The following is a 20,141-nucleotide window of genomic DNA, read 5'->3' as shown; positions in this document are numbered from 1 at the left end:
GACACACAATTCCAGGGTAGAAAAGTAACTTCCAACTAAGCAAGGCCTCTTTGGGGTAATGGCAGATTGTTAAAGGCTTCTCTCCCCTCCTGCTTCCCCAGATGGTGATGCAGAGCTCAGCGGGGGCACCCACCCTGTCTAGACTACAGGTGGCATCTCACATGCTATCTTCAGGCCTGGGTCTCTGTCCTAGTCAATCTACTGAGGATGTGCTGGGCTCAAGGGGCTTTTGGACCCCACCAGGGTCCCCAAGGGGCAATGAGTAATTTCTGAGGTGTCTCCTATTCAGTCAGGCATTGCCTGGAACTCGAGAGTCACATCTTTCACTTACATTAAAAGAGCAAATGCTGTCGCAATCATTAACACATTGTGGACAAGGCTTGGAGAATTACAACTTTTGTTTCTTCATTAGATTTATTTTTCTCCCAAACAAAAGAAGAGTTTCATAGAGGTAGACTGGTCATTTTTTACAGTGAAGTAATTCAAGTAAGCAATTTTCTGCATCTTTAAAATAAATGTTGGGCTTCCCTGGTGGCGCAGTGGTTGAGAGTCTGCCTGCCGATGCAGGGGACACGGGTTCATGCCCCGGTCTGGGAGGATCCCACATGCCACAGAGCGGCTGGGCCCGTGGGCCATGGCTGCTGGGCCTGCGCATCTGGAGCCTGTGCTCCGTGGCGGGAGAGGCCACAGCAGTGAGAGGCCTGTGTACCGCAAAAAAAAAAAAGAAAAAAAAAATTGACTCAAATCACTCATAAAAAATATGAGTTTTTAATTGGTAAAGACAAATATTTCATTGGTATTAATTATAATCAAGCCCTTGCCATTTTTCCATGTAGGATAAGTAAATGTTCCTTTGTTAATAATGGCTAAAAATCATACAACAAATGGTTTATTTACATATGGAATATAAGGATAGAAAAAAGACTGAAGCAATATGTTAGCAATTATTATCTCTGGGTAGTGAATCTCCAGGTGCTTTTTATTTTCTGTTGTATACTCTTCTGTATTTTGCAGATTTTCTATAAGGGGAATGTATTCTTTTTATAATATTTTAAAATCCATTATATACTATATATACCAATAACTACTATGCAAAAAAATGCACAGGAAAAAGACTATAGAATGAAATGAGCCAAAGGAAGTCTTTCATCCATCCATTCATTCATTCATTCATTCATCCAACAGATACTTATTGAGCACCTACTATACCAGGGTCATGGCAAGTTTTGAGCACTGCTGTCTTCAGGAATGAACTTTTAGTTCATTTCTCTTCTTTCTTTTGTACTGCTTAAAAGTTTTATTGTGAATATGTTTTTACTTATAAAATGACAGGGCATTATAATTATTTTTAAAAGATTCAGCTAGAGCTGTAGTTCAGAAAGGAGTGTGTTGGTATAACTGTGTAGACGTGTTTTAACAGATGAGCTTTTGAGATATTCACTTATTTTTGAAGTAACATTGGTATTCCCCATAAAGGCTTTTTCTTGCTCCTTGTAAAATTAATTTCTTTAGCAAACAGAAGCCATAATTTTTAGAAAAAAATTATTTTTATTAGTGAGATTTTATATTACTTTCAACATCTGCCTATCTTAATATAAGTAACTATACTTTTTCTGAAGAGCAAAATTTTACATGTTTATTCACTTTTGTTTAAATGTCTTTTTTATTTCAATAATGGGTTTGGGGTAATAAAAATATACAAATGTATAGTGTAAAATGAATTTGAAATTATATAAATACAAACTATATCATGTCTTTTTGCAAATAAGATTTATCTTTAGATTTATCTTTTTCATTCTTTTTCTTCTGTTTTTCTTCTGCTTGTTTTTCAAAATAATCTTTAAGGAGATGGTTCAGCTGTGGTTCATACTGGCTTGCGTGTTGCAATCCATCTTCCCTCCCTTAGAAAGATACAAAACATGAGACAACTATACTTTACAGTAGTTTCCATATTATCATTTCACTCATCTCCCATAGTGGCAAATTCAGAGCTGTTCCTACCAGAACCACCCCAAGCACTAACCCAAAAGTCAGTTTTAATTCAAAATGCTTGAATTAAATACATTTTTATTTTACCTTCACAGTGTTGGATCACACGCCCCCATAGTCGATTTTTCCTCAGACAGGCTAAATTTCCGACAATCAACAAATGCCTCCTTCCTCTGGTCAATGCAACATTCATTCTTTTTTCTGAATCAATAAATCCTACTTGTCTGGTCCTTACGCAGGACAGAATAATGATCTCCTTTTCAGCTCCCTGAAAAGCATCTACTGTGGACACCTGCACAGCTTTCATATCAGGATGGTCAAAGTCCACAGCACTGAGTAAATGACAGAGCTGTGGAGGAAAGAAGACAAGGTTCATGCGGTGCAGACGTCATGAAGAACCTACGCCTCTCAACCTACCCACAGCAGCTGTCATCATTTAACTAATGGTGGGTAATTTTCATTTTCTTTTTTATTACAGAGATTTGGCTAATTTCTGAAATGATAAATAACTAATGATAATGTAAGTTATGAAACAAAATCAAAGTGATGATTTATCTTTTGCTAGGAAACGTATTTAGATATGCTAATTTAGAGCTGATAAACTAAATGAAACATGAAAAATACTAAAAATAAATAAATATAAATGAAAACTAGTTAGAAGTAACTGGCTTGTGTGTAGATTAATATCTGGTATCTATCTTTGATTTACTGATAAAATGTAATAATAATGAAAGAACATTTTGGAAAACAGACTCAATCCCATCTGTCCCAAAACACAAAGCATATACCATATTTCCTTCCCTCTAATTTGTTTATTTGCATTTTTGCCCCAACAGCTGTAAACTGAATTTAATTAACCCTTGTTAGGTTTACATTTAATTATACAGAAAAAAAGCCAGACTAGACAAAAGTCTGAATGCTGTTTTAATATAGTAACTACAGTCCCCAAAGTTTTTCTGGCACCAAACCAACACAAACCAAACTACTACAAATGTAATATAAAATATTATAATATGAAATTATAATATTTAATAATGGTAAATATCATAATAGGTAATACAAACCTTGTACATTTGGGATTTGTATAATGTTATCACCCCAATCATAGAGCCCGCTATTCCACTTGCAATCAGTGACTGGATGAGCTTGAGTGTGAAAGCAGCTTCTGCCACATTATGAAAGCTGTTATCTCTTTCAATCTGGAATAAGAAACAGAACCTAAATTATATTTCCCAGAAACACTACGGAAAGACCATGAAAAGCATGCAAACAACAACAATAAAATTAAAACAGGAAACTAAACTGTGTTGACTCTTATCAACACTAATGTCATTACCTGTTCCAGTCCTTTAACATTATAGAAACACAGCGTTGGGAGCCATTCCAGTAAAGGGCTCCTCTCTGTTTCTGAAACACCATTCATGAGGTTTCCTTCATAAAACAGATCATTAGCAATAGCACTGATTGTAGGGTGACAACGGTACTGGGTTCTCAATAGAACTGGTTTGTGACCCTAAGAAATTTAAATGCAGAAAAATAAAGAATTAAAACAGCATTTTTTTTCTTAGTGGAAAAAAAAATCCACAATAATATTTTAAAGTTTAAAAATACTGCCATATTGTGCTCTTAGTAAATTACAGCCATGATAAAATGAATAAAAAGAATTTTTTTGAATTTACTAAAAATATTTTTATAGTAAACTTTTTATACCAGAAAATTATAAAATATAAACAAACCTTAGACTATCTAATAAGTATGGTACCTAACATCATGCTTTCATAATCTATATGGAATTGGCCTAACACTAAATTGAAAATAAATCTTTAAAAAAATTAGAAACTGTTGTTGATAACTCATTAACTATCCTCCTTAGGTACAAGCCATTTTTCATTCTGAATCTTCAAAGAAGTTTCCAATTTTCTTAATACATCATAAACCAACTCCCATCTACTTCAGGGCTTTCCTTGAGTATGTTCTTTATTTGCAAAATGTTCTGTAATATTGTTTGAACATTTTGAATAGTTACAAGGCACTCTAATAATATGTAATAAAATGCAGGATTAGTGATCACATGGACAAAGGATCTTCTATGAGGGAGAAATATGTGAGGAAAAAAATCAATCCCCAATACTCTTTTAGGGCATAAATATGTGAAAAGACAACCCACCAAATGGAAGAAAATATTTGCAAATCATATATCTGATAAGGGATTAATATCCAAAATATATAAAGAACTCCTACAACTCAACAACACAACAAACAATCCAATTCAAAAATAGGCAAAGGGCGTGAATAGGCATTTTTCCAAAGATAAGTGCATGAAAAGATGCTCAACATGATTAGACATTAGGGAAACCACAATGAGATACCACTTTATACCCATTAAGATAGCTGTTATTTTAAAAAATGAAAAATAACAAGTGTTGGTGAAGATGTGGAGAAATTAGAACCCTTGTACATTGCTGTTGGGAATGTAAAATGGAGCAGCAGCGATGGAAAAGAGTTTGGCAGTTTCTCAAAAGTTAAACATAGAATTACCATCAGATCCAGCAGTTGCACTTCTGGGTGTGTACTCAAAACAACTGAAAGCAGAGACTTGAACAGATAATTGATACCAATTTTCCTAACAGCATTATTCTCAATAGCTGAAGGGCGGAAACAACCCCAATGTCCATCAACAGATGAGTGGATAAATAAAATGTGGTGTACACATAAAACGATGGACTACTAGTTAGCCTTAACAAGGAATAAAATTCTGACACATACTGAAACATGGACAAACTGAAAACATTATGCTCAGTAAATAAAGCCAGACACAAAAGGGAAAATATTGTATGATTCTACTTACTTGAAGCACCTGTAAAAGGCAAATATAGAGACCAAAAGTAGAATAGGGGTCACCAGGGGCTCAGGGGAGAGGGAAGTGAGGAATTATTGTTTAATAGGTAAACATGGACAAACTGAAAACATTATGCTCAGTAAATAAAGCCAGACACAAAAGGGAAAATATTGTATGATTCTACTTACTTGAAGCACCTGTAAAAGGCAAATATAGAGACCAAAAGTAGAATGGGGTCACCAGGGGCTCAGGGGAGAGGGGAGTGAGGAATTATTGTTTAATAGATACAAAGTTTCTGTTGGGTTGATGAAAAAGTTCTAGAAAAGGATGGGGTAATGGTTGCACTACACTGTAAATGTACTTAAAAAAAAAGTAAAAGTACTGTTACATGCCGCCAGTGTGGATAAACCTCAAAAATGTCGTGCTAAGTGAAAGAAGCCAGACACAAAAGGTCACATATTGTATGATTTCAAGCTGAATGATACGAAAATTGTTAAGACCGTATGATATGAAATACAGAAAAGATAAATCCATACAGACTGAAAGCAGACTGGTGCTTGCCAGGGGCTGGAGGGAGGGAATAGAGAGTAACTGCTAAATGGGTACAGTTTTATTTTGGGGGGATGAAAATGTTTTGGAACTAGACAGAGGTAGTGGTTGCACAGCACTGTGGATGTACCAAAGTGCCACGGAATTATTCATTTAAAATGGTTAATTTGGGGGGGGATGATTTGTGAAATTTATTGTTACGATTGCTTTCCACATTTAAATATATATTCACTTTTGAATTTTAATTTTTGCATCATTGAAAGTGAACTTCCAAAACGTATAAACCCAGGCCCCCCGAATCTGCATCCATCCCAGTGAAAAAAAATGGAAGAATGAGCCTCCAAATGACAGCAATTATAAAATGGTTGATTTTACGTTACGTGAATGTCACCTCAACTTAGGGCTATATTAATAATTTTTAAATTAAAAAAAATGTGAAGTAGAGCTCTACAACAGCTCTACAATAGGGGACATGGATAACAGAGACATATAGATTTTTTTTTATTTTACAGCAAAATCAATATACTTACTACCCACTACGAAAGTACACAGGGAAAAGATTCATTTCATTCTTAAATTATTAGGGTTCAACTTATCTTTAAGATGAGTACTTTCTAAACAATTCCAATTAACATAATTTTAGGGCAAGGACTTGTTCTTCTAATGTTTTCACTTTCTATCAACCTACACAGTGTATAATCAACAAATGATAGTTCTGTATGAACTTAGCAGTAGTACCATTAAGCAAAGTCGATCAAAAAGCGTTTGTTCCAATCCATTTTCATGAGCTGCATCAGAACCCTGAATAGTAGGAGGGAGCTGTTTGGGATCTCCAACCAGAATCAGCTTTTCACACTCAAACCTAAAAACAGAATTCTAAAAATTAATCTAAGCAATGAGAGAAACATGCATTAACATCATTTACTGCACTATTTTCTAAAATGTATTTCAAAGAATTTGAATACCATGACACGTTCTCAGAACTAACAAGGCTTAACAGTGATAAGTGTATTAAAAGGCTTTAAAAAGTTGTGCAGTAAAGAATCCTTGGGCTTCCCTGGTGGCACAGTGGTTGAGAGTCCGCCTGCCGATGCAGGGGACACGGGTTCGTGCCCCGGTCTGGGAGGATCCCACATGCCGCGGAGCGGCTGGGCCCATGAGCCATGGCCCCTGAGCCTGCGCGTCCGGAGCCTGTGCTCCACGGCGGGGTAGGCCACAGTGGCGAGAGGCCCGTGTACCGCAAAAAAAAAAAAAAAAAAAAAAAAAGAATCCTTTACATAACTTTACTTTTTTCCACATAAAACCTAGTAAGTGTCCCCTGCCTCTGCAAGGACTTAGTATTTCACAGAACACACTTTGAGAAACAATGATTTTTAGAATCTATAAACTTAGAAACATTCTTAGAAGTCATCTGCCTTAAACTCTTGTTTTAGAGATGAAGCAAATTAGGCTCTCAGGGGTAAAATGTCTTTCTAAATAGGAATAGAATATAGTGGGGAAAAGTCCAAGTTTTGAAGAAAAAACCTATATCCAAATTTTAGCTCTGTTATATTGTGTGGACACAGCAAGTTATTTAATCTCTACAGCTTCACTATTCTTATCAGTAATCCTGATATAATAATACCATGCATGGCTGTTGTAAGGACTTTATAAAGTATGTAATGTGTTTAGTAGACAGTAGGTGCTCCACAGTATTAACCCTCCACCCTCTCATGCAGGGCGTTACTTTCTCCATCCCTGGCTCCTGAGTAGGGTGACCAACTCATTCTGGTTTGCCCAGGACTGTCCCAGTTTAAACACTGAAGACCCCATGATGCCGGAACCTCCCAAGTCCCAGGCAGATCGTGACAGTTGATGCCCTACTCCCTCATCCTTACACCTGGGAAAAAAGAACTGTAAATTCACCAAAATAATCGTGTGCTTTATTTTACAGTGGTTGTTAATGTTACATCCCCATTTTTTAAGGGGAAGAAAACATACTTTTGGTTATGACGTGTGGAGATTTATTGCCATATATATTGAATAAAAATATATTAACATAAAAGTACTTGTGAAGTAAAATCTTTCTTGTGCGTTTTCAACACTTACAAACTGGAAATCAGAAGATTAAATATTTACTATAAAAAAGAAAGAAAACGAAACAACAAGGGGGACAGAACAAGGCCTAGGACTGAAGCCTACTGAGTCTGGTCTAGTACTCCTTCCACTACCTTTAGGATTCCTCAGTAAGAGATGCTTTGAAAGCACAGTGTTTCAATTGGCTGAGACAGCTTAGAAGATTTCATAGTTTCCTAAATTTTAGTAGACAAATTTTCATTTTCAACTTATTTTTCTTTATCTACTTTCATAATCTAAAAAATATTTTTGGAACCTGAACACTGGAATTATATCAAGGTTAGGAACTAAAGAACATTCTTCAGTAGAGTTAGGTTCTTAAACTATGACTAAAGAGGCACCTTTAGTCTGGTTGAGAAGCCTGCAACGTTCTAGTAGAATCCTAGCACTTGAACGTTCAAGGCTTTAAGAATGTCTAAACTGTGATCCAAGTAGTGATCCAACTGCCTCAACGGTGATCTAACAAAATTTTGATACATTAACCCCTCCCTCAAATTTCCCTCTGGATTCTTTCAAAAAATCAGTTTAGTACTTGCGTTGCTAGGAATTTTCACAAAAGTCTGGGAAGAGTTTGAACTGAGGAAATGTTTGAAATAATTGTAACATCTGAGCATCTTTGGAAAAGAACTTTTTAGGTTACCTTGCAATGGGAAGGAGGGAAGCCGGTTCTGTGATTTGACTACACTCATCCAGAACAGCCACAGGAAATTTAAGATCATTCATGCATGGGAATGGGCAGGCTGCACAGGTAACTCCAACTACTCGGACCTTTATTACAGTAAGAATGTTATTCATTAATAACTATTAAACAAATTAAGAGAATATATTTACCAAAGAACTTACAGGCTAAAATCAGAAATGAGCAGGTCCTAATTTAATCACTGGCAATCAGAAATCATAGGCCACTTTATATTCTCATTATTCCCACATAAGAAATGGAAATTCCTCTAAGAGTTTTATTTATGAACAGGTGATACCAATGAGCAATAGTTTATAGTGAACCGGGCTTTCACTTGGAAAGGTATCAAAGAAACCATTAATAATTATTCTTACATATCAATATGCTGGATAAGGATGTAAAACGATAAGTAGTTTACATAAATGACTCATTTGCATTAATTGAATGTAGTCAAACTAAGCCCCTCTGGATTTGGTTGGGGAGAAGGGAGGAAACGTAAGTCTATAACTCAGATAATAAAAAGCTGGTCTGAAGGCTTCTGAGGCCTTCTAGAACCCAGACTTGTTGTAGATTGATTATTATTTACCATTCCCTCCTTCCCCGTGACAGTATTACTCATCCACAGCCTTTGCTGCGTGCCTCTGCAGTGTCTCCCACCAGAGAAGTAGGTGGAGTATACTTCCCTGCCCCCTGATGTCGGGCTTAGCCATAGGACCCGTTATAGCAATGGAATGTCAGCTGACATGCTGGGGACAGAAGCTTTACACGTATTTGTACGATCTTGCCTGCCCTCTTGCACTTCTGCAGTCTGTCAGGAGAGGGGCATCATGCCACAGACAACTGTTCTCAGAACGAGAGGCTTGACCCACACCAAATGACCTGTAGAGTTGTTAAGTTTGTTGTCTTAAATTACTGAGATTCTGTTTAAGCAACATGATTTCAGCAATAGCTGACCAAAACAGGGTCCCAAACAGGTTGACTGTCCCAAATCTCTCGCAGAAAAAGTGGACCCATGTCCACATTGTCCAACAAGCCAACAACCCTCTTTTCCTCCACTCCCTTTTCTTCCCCCCAGCCTCTCCTTTCACAGGAGAAAGCTACTAAATGACTTCTTTCTCTCCTCCCAGCTGACACCCAGACTGGCCTGGATCAGAACTTGATGAAGGAGATGATGCTACTTGTTGCAGCCGGAGACCCTATGTGTCCAGTGTTGGTTCCCAATACCTGGGATTAAGTGTCTGAGCCTCCTAGATTCTTAGGATAGATTTCAGACAGACCCTGCAAGGACTGGTTTGGTTTCTAAGAAAGCACCAAAGATAAAAATGAACTTGGATATTTTGCCTAGTGTCAGACTTTCTCTTCCTCTGTTTCTCCTAGAAAAAAGCCACGTTTCGTTTAACTTCCCAGGAATCTATTCCCACCTCTTCACTTTCCCCTTACGCCTATAAAAAGATATACATATAGGGAGAAAGAGAAAAGATGACTCTGTCATGGAGAGTTGGATGTGTTCACAAATTTGAAGAATGCTTTGCAATAAAACGTGCACTGGATAGACAGGCACACTTCAGTTGGATCCGAGCTATCACAGTCATTTGTTTTATTTAAGGGAAATAAATAGGAATAATACTCCTATCAACAGGAATAAAAGGGATCTGAATCGTATATATAAATTAAATAAACAAACAGACAAACTGAAGCTGTTTCCCCTCACCTGCTTCAGCAAGGTTTTATTGGTCCCCAGTTTATGCTGCTCAATACTTTTCCTCACATAGACTCTTTCCACAGGAGTCAGGTCTTCCTTCATGAGTGCATGTAGTTCTTTCAATTGTTCACTTTCATTTTCTGAGCCAGCATGCAAACTTAAAAAAGAATTACATAAAAGAATACCCTTTGATTCCATTTTCACAGCATCACAAAAAAGTAAAATACAGATTTCCTAAAATAACACCAAGGAAAAGATACAGCTTTCTCTCCAGAAACCAGATTTAAGGTAAGACTTATATAAAATTATACTTCTGTGAACATCCTGTGACTTTTGGAATTTAGCGTTCTTACCTGTAAGGTAAAACTGGCTTGGCAATCTTCCTGACACTCCCAACCCTGACAAACTTTTCAAATCCAAGACTAAGAAGCCTTTAAAGAAAACAGGGTAAAATAGATTCTGATTATTTAGAAAATGGAATCTAAAAGTTTCACATAATATTTACATTATTAAAATTAACTTTGCATAACAGTATATTTTATATTATGTAGTTCAATGTGAAATGGCTAACCTCAAAGTAAATATAATGTAGTTGAAAGACTTTTTTATAAAATGTGTTTCAGAGAATTTAAAAAAATGTATTATCTTTTTTTTTAAAGCATGCCTTTATTTTCTTTTATTTTAACTTTATTTATTTATTTTTGTCTGCATTGGGTCTTCATTGCTGCGCACGGGCCCTCCTCAGCTGTGGCGAGCAGGGGCCACTCCTTGCCGCAGTGCGCGGGCCTCTCACTGTGGTGGCCTCGCCCATAGCGGAGCACGGGCTCTAGGCGTGCGGGCTTCAGCAGTTGTGGCATGTGGGCTCAGTAGTTATGGCTCGCGGGATCCAGAACACCAGCTCAGTAGTTGTGGCCCATGGGCCCATTTGCTCCACAGCATGTGGAATCTTCCCGGACCAGGGCTCGAACCTGTATCCCCTGTATTGGTAGGTGGATTCCTAACCGCTGCACCACCAGGGAAGCCCAAAAATATGTATCATCTTATGTTGAGGGCTCATGAAACGTTCATAAAATATTTATGTTAGAATTTATCACAAGTAAAATTGCCCTGGGAATTCCCTGGTGGTCCTGTGATTAGGACTTGGCCCTGGTCAGGGAACTAAGATCCCAAAAGCCACGCGGCCAAAAAGAAAAACAAAATCTACAAAAAAACAGGGCTTCCCTGGTGGCGCAGTGGTTGGGAGTCTACTTATTAGCTATGTGGCCTCAGCAAAATACCTGACTTGAGTTTCAGTTCCTCATCTCTAACATAAGATATTGTGCAGAGCTGTAATGAGTATTAAACAAGATAAGGTATGTTAAAAAGCTAACACTCTTCCTACTAAATCTCGATGCTAAATATATGGTAGCTATTGCTTTCCATATTATTATGTCTTTAGGGGCAACTTTGTCTTTTTGTAGTTTTTTTTTTTTTGCAGTACGCAGGCTTCTCACTGTTGTGGCCTCTCCCGTTGCGGAGCACAGGCTCCGGACGCGCAGGCTCAGCGGCCATGGCTCACGGGCCTAGCCTCTCTGCGGCACATGGGATCTTCCCGGACCAGGGCACAAACCTGTGTCCCCTGCATCGGCAGGTGGACTCTCAACCACTGCGCCACCAGGGAAGCCCTAAAGAATCTCTTCTACATGTTTTCTGTTACTTTTCAGTAGTTAGTACTTACTCTTCTAGCTTCTTGATTTTTCTTTTATAACAGTCTACAGTTAAATTTTAATCTTAGGCTAAGCAATCTGAAGTTCTTTGCTGTTTAGTCTCCAGGTAACTTGTCATTATCTTGAATCAGAAAATGTCCTCAGCCACTGTTTTCGATTACTCAGAAGAAAGAGTACACACAGGTAGAACCTTCCTGGAGGGCAATCTTGCAAAGTATATTAAGAAGCTTAAAAATGTTCATATCTTTTATTCTAGGCCTAGGACATTTTCTTCAGGAAAGAATAAGAAATGGATACCAAGATTTATGTTTAAGGAACTTGGTTGCAATATTATTTATAATGGCAAAAATCTGGTAAGAACTTACTGATCAAAAATTGCTTATCGTATAAGAAAATCATTGCATTTAATAGAGCTATGAAAAATTTTGGTTTCTAAGCTTTAATACCATAGAGAAATAATCACTGAGTAAAAAAAAGCAGGACAGGGCTTCCCTGGTGGCGCAGTGGTTGAGAGTCCGCCTGCCGATGCAGGGGACACAGGTTCGTGCCCCGGTCCAGGAAGATCCCACATGCCGCAGAGCATCTGGGCCCGTGAGCTATAACCACTGAGCCTGTGTGTCCGGAGCCTGCGCTCTGCAACAGGAGAGGCCACAACAGTGAGAGGCCCACGTACCGCAAAAAAAAAAAAAAAAGCAGGACCCAAAACAATATATACTGTTGAATCCTAAGTTTGGAAAACAAAATGAGTGTGTGTATATGTATTAAAAGTCTGTAAAGAAATACAATAAAATATTATCTGTACTGTCTTGCATATTTTCTGCCATAAGCATTAACTTATATAATTATAAAAGTTAATTTTTAAAAAGTCTACACTTACAAATAACGGATTATTTCTCCTAATCAAACTTTATCATTTGTGTGAAATTCAGATCATTAAACATTGGAATATTGGTAAAACATTACATAATACTTTCTTTGCTTTTTTTTTTGGCCACACTGCGGCATGAAGAATCTTAGTTCCCCAACCAGGGATCAAACCCGCCCCATGCAGTGGAAGCATCAAGTCTTAACCACTGGACCACCAAGAAAGTCCCAATTTTTAATAAAATTTACACAAAAATTTTACACCTGTAAAACAGATTGTGCTATTGCCTTCCATGAAACAGCAACCGGCTAACTTATTAGTCTGTAAGTAGGATAAAATCAAATACAAAACCTGACAATTTTGGTACAGGGATGGGATAAAGGTAAAACTAAAGGTAGATCTCTCTTATTGAAGCCAAAAACATAGCTTAATCAAACTGTTCAGCTATTTTACTATTATTTGTTCATATAGGCAGGTGGATAAGAGAATAACGCATGACTTGGTTTTGCAAGTTTAGCCTACTTCCAAGGTAACAACCCAAAGCTCCTGGGTCAGAGACAAAGGACTTTTACTTATGGCACAGGAAGCAGCATAAGCACCAACATATCTTCTATGGTTTCCCTTGGTCCCCTTGTCCTATGAGGAGACACAGAGAATCCAAATGGATGCCTGCACTGCAGTGGATTGAGTTGTAGGAAAGGAACACTGAGCTTGGGAATCCACTATTTTTATAACAAGCAGTAAGTAACCCTGCTCTTTGTCTGGGAGGGAGATACTACCTCATCAGTCAAGGTTGCTCACTGCAGACACAACCCTACGAAATGTGCTGAGTAAGAGTGGTCAGGGCCTTGCACGGTAGATTCCTCCCCCAACAATACACGTTCTGGGCTGGACTCAAATTTTTACACGAGCAACTAATAAGTTAGCCTGTTACTGTTTCATGGATGCTGGTTCTTGAGTCAGAGATAAAGGCCTTGCATGTCTGGCATACCCAGGAAAAATGTGCATGGACACTCAGGGCCTATGGTGATCTACCTCTCTCAACAATAACCTAAAACATTAGGTACTGAAATATACCTGTGATACCTACCCAAGAAGTACTCTGTCAACAGCTACATTAGTAGAAGAAGAAATCAAAACTTTCCATGGTCTTGCATTTCCAACGGTAAGAGCTTCACTCTTTTCAAATAGCTGCACAAAAAACAAAATCACCACTGCCAGCAAATAACTCTTTCCTGCTCCAAAAACACCTAATTATTTTGAAAGGGAAAAAAATAAAGGCAATATCATAAATAAATTTCTGAAAAGCACAAGAAATATTTCATCCATCTCCCTCTCTCCTTCATTTAAGTAATTTATTGAAAAATATTAACTGAGTGCTCACTATGTGCTTAATTAGGACAAGGGATAAATACATAGATAATTATTCAAAAGACCTCCATATTTAATGAGACCATAGTCTACTTAGGAAGACAGACAAGCAAAGAACAATGATAAAACAATATGGTAAGTAACATTGTTGGTATCAGAGAAAGAACATCTCTCTTTGCTTTGGTGGAGTTGGGAATGCTTCCTAAAAATAAAAAGAGTAACAGAACTAAATCTTCCAGGATAAGATATCCTGTTAAAGAGAGGGTCATTCTAGGCAGAGGCATGACAAAGCACACAGCTGACAAGTATTTCCATACAGCCTACAGCAAATAGGCAAGAGATGAGGCTGTCTGACAAGGTAGGCAAGGGGATAAATCACAAGAGTTCTGCTTGGTATGGCTAAAAGTTTGAATTTTATCTTAAAGACCAGGGGAAATCAACGAAGGATTTTAAGTAATGGAACTAAATCAGATTTTTTTTTTTAGAAAAACTACTTGAGGGAAAATATGAAGAAGGGTAAAACTAAAGGTAGGTCAATTAGAAAGCTGTGTGAGGTGATCATAACAATAATACATGCCAACTTTACTAAGTGCTTCCCATGTGCCAGACACCACTCTAAGCCCTTTATTTATGTTAACTCATTTAATCCTCCAAACCTATGAGACAGATGCTATTATCAAACTCCATTTTACAAGGTAGTCTCACCAACTAGGCTATACGGAGGCATGATGAAGGCTTGGATTGAGGAGGTGCAAATGAACTGGCGAGGAGAGAATCAATATGAAAAGTGGGTACAAACAAGAAGGGACATCTCAGTGACTGATCTGATGAGGGGAGAGAAACAGCAAGATGGAGGAGTGTTAAGAGAAAGTCACTTAATCTAGGGAGAAAAATAATCTAGGATGACTCCCAAGTGTCTAGCTTGGTCAACAGAGTGGATGTGAAGCAAATCCTCAAAATAGGACGAAAAGTAGCATCAGCTTCAGGGAAAAGGTCTGTGAGAGGAAATGAGTTAAAGAGGGAACAGATTCCAGATAAAAGTAGTAGCTCTGAAGAGGAGAAAGTAAAGCTCCTTCACTGAGACAGAACCAGAAGAGTAAGAATAGGTCCATACTTAGGTAAGTTGGAAAAGGAAGGCAGGACATTGAAAGGAGTTTCTGTTATGACCTCCATTTCCTATTTTAGAAGCAAAATCAATTTCAGAGAGAGAGAGTGGGGCAGGGGCAAGGATGGTATTATGGGAAGGATGAAGGTTTGGAATAGCTACTATGAAGGATGAAGGGTGAGCGGACTAGGAATTAATTAATAGAGAGCAACACGTAGATGTCTAGATCAAATCTGGATACTTTGATAATGAGAGTATAATGCTACCCACTCATCAGATATGCTGCCTATTCTCCCTTTTAGGGTGGTCAGTTCTGCTCTCATCTAATAGTTTACTAAAATGGGTCCAGATTTGAAAAATGTAGAGTTATTCTGGAATCTTGTCTGACTAGGAAATTACAAGCGAGCTGATTGAGTTACAAAAGCTTATATGACAATGCATTTACTAGAACCGTTTTCTTTTCTTGCTTCTTACCATGTATGATCGTGATAGGGAGGGTATGAATTCCCAGTTCCTTCACTTCACCACTTTCACGTGATGCCATCATTTGAGCTATCTGAATTAGAGCTGTAGCTTGATCCTTGTTTAACTTGTGTGCCTGAATTAACTCACTAGCTAACTGCAATGTTGCTCCTATACTGAGTAGTTCCAATTTTGTGCTGATATTCGAGAAGGCTGGTGGGATAAATTTTCTCTTATTGACTCTTTTGTTGCTCATTGTAGTTGATGAAGACCTATGCAAATGAAAATTTTTTTAAATGAGAGGCTTTTGAAATAGGTGAGTAGACCTAGTCATAACTTAGCCTTCACTTTATAAGCATCACAGCGAACATTTTTTTGGAGACACAAATAAACATATACCCCAATTTGGAGGAGGGTGGAAGAGAACTAACATTTGTTGAAAACCTACTATGTGCTGGCATTATACTAAGCATTTTACATGTTACTTGATGCAATCTTCACAACAGTACTATGTAGTTAATTATCCCAAATAGAGATACAGAAATATTAACATTTTTCCCCCAAAGCACACAGCTAATAAGTCATATACTGACTTAAAAGCCCATGTTCTATTAAATAAAACCGACTTAGGTAATTAATATAGCCTCCGTTTAAGGTAAAACTGCAATAAACTGGTTTTATTTCTATTAAGACTGAATTCCTGGGCTTTGCTGGTGGCGCGGTGGTTAAGAATCTACCTGCCAATGCAGGGAACAAGGGTTCGAGCCCTGGTCTGGGAAGATCCCACATGCCGCGGAGCAACTAAGCCCGTGCGCCACAACTACTGAGCCTGCACTCTAGAGCCCGCGAACCACAACCACTGAGCCCGTGAGCCACAACCACTGAAGCCCGCGTGCCTAGAGCCCGTGCTCTGCAACAAGAGAAGCCACTGCGATGAGATGCCCACACACTGCAACAAAGAGTAGCCCCCGCTTACGCAACTAGAGAAAGCCCGCACACAGCAATGAAGACCCAAAGCAGCCAAAAATAAAATTAATTTAAAAAAAAATACATTCCTTTCAAAGTAGATAAATGACATAATGGATAAGGATATTTATTTTTCTTACCTAGGACTTTATTATGGTGAAAAAAATGAAATACCACAAGTTAGATCATAATATTACAAATTAGAAACTAGACTTTTTCTATCATTTTAGTGAATTCAATATAATGTCGCTCCCAATTTTTAAAAAAGGGGCACGGTGCTTGAGAAATTAAAAATGAGATATAGGTTATGTCAAGAATAAAATCAGTATCAATATATATACTGGATTCAAGCTGTAAAATGTTACATAATTTAAATGTTTTAAATGTTAAATAATTTGTAGCATAAAAGTACAGATAAATAAATAAAAACACTCAAAAGATCCTTAGGAAATTATTCCTTGACCAAGGAAAAAGATTTGCAGTAACCCTTACTAGACTCTACCACAATAAATAAATAATAGATAGATGAATGGGTGGATTGTTGGGAAATGATGTGTATTCCCCTTTCTCTTTTGAACCACTGACAAACAGTAACCTCATAATCACTGAAAGAAAATTAACACTTTGTTGGCAAAAATTTATGTAATGTACTTTTATAACATTTTCATATTTACAATTAGTCATCATTTTTTAATACCAATGACCCAAAGGTAAACAATGACTTACATTGTTAACAGGTACTGTGTTAGAGGTAGAGTAGCTGGATTAAAGTTGTCCTGAATATTTTTCAAAGTGGTCAGCTCTGTGCTAGCATTACAAGCCAATAATGCATGGACCACTGCTGTAGACAGAATGCAGAAAATTAACATTAATGTAAATGAAATGAACCATTAAAAAAACTCTATTAAATGTACACATAACTCAGAGTTCAGCTACTGAATTAATCACACAACATAAACGCTTAAGTACATGCAGAGGTCCTTTTATCCATTAAACTACTATACTACATGCTCATTCATACTTTATAAATTGCATAACTTAACATCAAATTTGGACTTCCATATGTCAGTTAATGAATAAGAATAACTGTTTTGAGTTAGGGTGTGGTGACACTGCTTAACAGCCAGTTTGATTTAATCAGCATACATTGTACAGTAGTGTTTATGGAATTTGTTAACATTTTCTTGCATTTCTTCCTCAATTATTTTATAGGAATATATGGAAAGCAGAAAATTAGAATGCTTTTATTGGTGAGGAAACAACTGCAACAAATATGAAAATATGCATTCAAAAAATGACAAACGTTCACTTAATTAGGCTCTTATTGAACTCAAGCTGGTTGACTAGGTTTATTCAGTTCTAAAAGAAAAAAAATCAAGTTAAAAATGTCTATGAAATATTTGAAATGGGTCGTTAAATGCTGTGTCTTAATTAGATATGGACCAAATTCGACCATCAGAAATTACTCCAGAGATCAAAATGTATAGAGAAGTATACAGATTCATAGAACTGGATAGGGATTCAGCTTACTAAAGCTTCCTTTATTAAAAGAAAAGTAAGGCTCAGAGCCTACTGTCTTATTAAGAATTTCTCAAGGCAGATGATAAAATAGCCTCAAATGAAAATCATACCCTCCTGCTCAACTGCTCACGAAATCTCTTGCAAAATCTACAAGACCTTCTCAATGTAAAAATAAATGATTTGGGGCTTCCCTGGTGGCATAGTGGTTGAGAGTCCGCCTGCCTACGCAGGGGACACGGGTTCGTGCCCCGGTCTGGGAAGATCCCACATGCCGCGGAGCAGCTGGGCCCGTGAGCCATGGCCTCTGAGCCTGCGTTAAAAATAAATGATTTGTTTACTAAATGTATACTACTAGAATAATAAACCAAGAGGATTAAATAAATCAAGAACTGGAACTTGATATAAGAAATTATTTAAGAAAATTCTTATTTATATGTTTAATATTTATATTTTTAGAAATCAGGTATATACCATGTAAAATTCAACTTTAACAAAATACTTAAGTGAGGGGTCAAGATTTTATTATATTGTTAGCCCTCTAGGACTTGAGCTGCAGAAATATTTAGATATTCAACTTTCATACACATTTCAAGAATACTGTACACAATAATAGGTAGTAGAGGTGGATGCTTTTTGTTGGCTTTAATCAAACAGTCCCACACAAAGTTAGCATTCTTGCTCACAGTCATCACATGTCTTTCATTCTTTTTTAATACAAATTAATATGGGCATAATAATACTTACTGTTAGTGGGCCAATTCGAAGGGAAATAACCTTTCAAAGGTAGTAGCTCTACCTCATTGATAGATGATGGACCAAAGAAAGCACTACATGCAATAAAAGTATCCAATTCAAAGTCTAGGGTTTTTGAAACCACCCAAAGATCATCTGAAAAGACAAACACTTTTAAAGGATTCAGAACTATGCTCCATCCAAAGCTACCTTGGATTTCTTTGATGCTTAGTCCTACATTATTTCTCAAAAAAACAAACTTGGTTATTATCACCAACAAGATTCCACCCAGAGACCCAAACACATAACATTTCATTCCCATGTTTTTAACTCAATTAGTTTAATGTTTTTAAAGTTACTTTATAATTTTAAAAAAAATGTAAATAAAGCAAAGATAACATCTAACTCATTTTTCTCTTATAGCTACATTTTATTTTCCCAAGGTAGGGTATTAGTCTAAAAAGATGCTCCACCATGTAAAGGTTTCTATGCTCAAATAAAGTTGGCAATCCATGGATAGAATACAAGTTCTCTTAACAGACTTCCACTTAACATATGTTCCAGATTAATTAACGTTCTCCTTTCTTCTCCATAGTACACTGAGCACTCATAGCTAGTAGGCTGCTTTCCAGAATATCTATGCACTATTTCTACCATCAGTGGAGTTTACAAAGAGTCAACTGCATTTATTCTAAAACTTATTTATACTAGTTGTATTTGCTATTATAATTATATAACTTAATCACATATTATTTGACCCATTATGAGTATGAAGGAAAAAACTTGTTGTTTAAAGAAAACTACATTCCGGCCTTACCTGGTGGCACAGTGGTTAAGAATCCACCTGCCAATGCAGGGGACACAGGTTCAAGCCCTGGTCCAGGAAGATCCCATATGCTGTGGAGCAACTTAAGCCTGTTTGCCACAACTACTGAGCCCATGCGCCTAGAGCCTGTGCTCCGCAACAAGAGAAGCCACCGCAGTGAGAAGCCCGTGCACTGCAACTAAGACCCAATGCAGCCATAAATAAATAAATAAATGTATTTTTTAAAAAATGTAGGTAGCTATAAGGTACTAGATTTAGCTTTGCTTTGTTGATTCAAAGTTTCTTATATCATTTAAAATAACTAATCAAATAACAAAAGCAAGCTAGGTTAGGATCAATGACAAGCGTAGGTCATGAAACCAAAGATAAAAATTAACCCAACTTAGGGACTTCCCTGGTGGCGTGGTGGTTAAGAATCTGCCTGCCAAGGCAGGGGACAAGGGTTTGAGCCCTGGTTCAGGAAGATCTCACATGCTGCAGAGCAACTAAGCCCGAGCACCACAACTACTGGAGCCTGCGCACCTAGAGCCCGTGCTCTGCAACAAGAGAAGCCACCGCAATGAGAAGCCCGCACACTGCAATGAAGACTAGCCCCCACTCACTGCAACTAGAGAAAGCCCGTGCGCAGCAACAAAGACCAAACGCAGCCAAAAAAAGAAAAAAATTTTTAAGGATTTTATTTCCAAATATACAAAATTTGGGGTCCAGGGTTGT

General features: G+C 37.4%; 1 protein-coding gene across 1 annotated transcript in view; it reads right to left on the bottom strand.

Moving 5' to 3' along the window:
- Window positions 1–1,743: 1,743 nt before the first annotated feature.
- The window catches only part of ZGRF1 (zinc finger GRF-type containing 1), a 61,943-nt gene continuing 43,545 nt past the window's right edge, over window positions 1,744–20,141 (bottom strand). The window contains exons 18-29 of the mRNA XM_024739476.1: window positions 18,614–18,757; window positions 17,075–17,189; window positions 15,395–15,654; window positions 13,535–13,694; window positions 10,227–10,304; window positions 9,883–10,030; window positions 8,133–8,260; window positions 6,116–6,239; window positions 3,326–3,502; window positions 3,054–3,188; window positions 2,077–2,338; window positions 1,744–1,901 (exon numbers count right to left, since the gene is read on the bottom strand). Of these exons, the coding sequence (XP_024595244.1) occupies window positions 1,744–1,901; window positions 2,077–2,338; window positions 3,054–3,188; window positions 3,326–3,502; window positions 6,116–6,239; window positions 8,133–8,260; window positions 9,883–10,030; window positions 10,227–10,304; window positions 13,535–13,694; window positions 15,395–15,654; window positions 17,075–17,189; window positions 18,614–18,757 (1,889 nt within the window). The remainder of the gene's footprint in view (window positions 1,902–2,076; window positions 2,339–3,053; window positions 3,189–3,325; window positions 3,503–6,115; window positions 6,240–8,132; window positions 8,261–9,882; window positions 10,031–10,226; window positions 10,305–13,534; window positions 13,695–15,394; window positions 15,655–17,074; window positions 17,190–18,613; window positions 18,758–20,141) is intronic.

This window comes from Neophocaena asiaeorientalis, unplaced genomic scaffold (genome assembly GCF_003031525.2).
Source record: "Neophocaena asiaeorientalis asiaeorientalis breed wild unplaced genomic scaffold, Neophocaena_asiaeorientalis_V1.1 scaffold58, whole genome shotgun sequence".
Lineage (NCBI taxonomy): Eukaryota > Metazoa > Chordata > Mammalia > Artiodactyla > Phocoenidae > Neophocaena > Neophocaena asiaeorientalis.
This window is presented reverse-complemented; position numbering and strand designations above follow the sequence as displayed.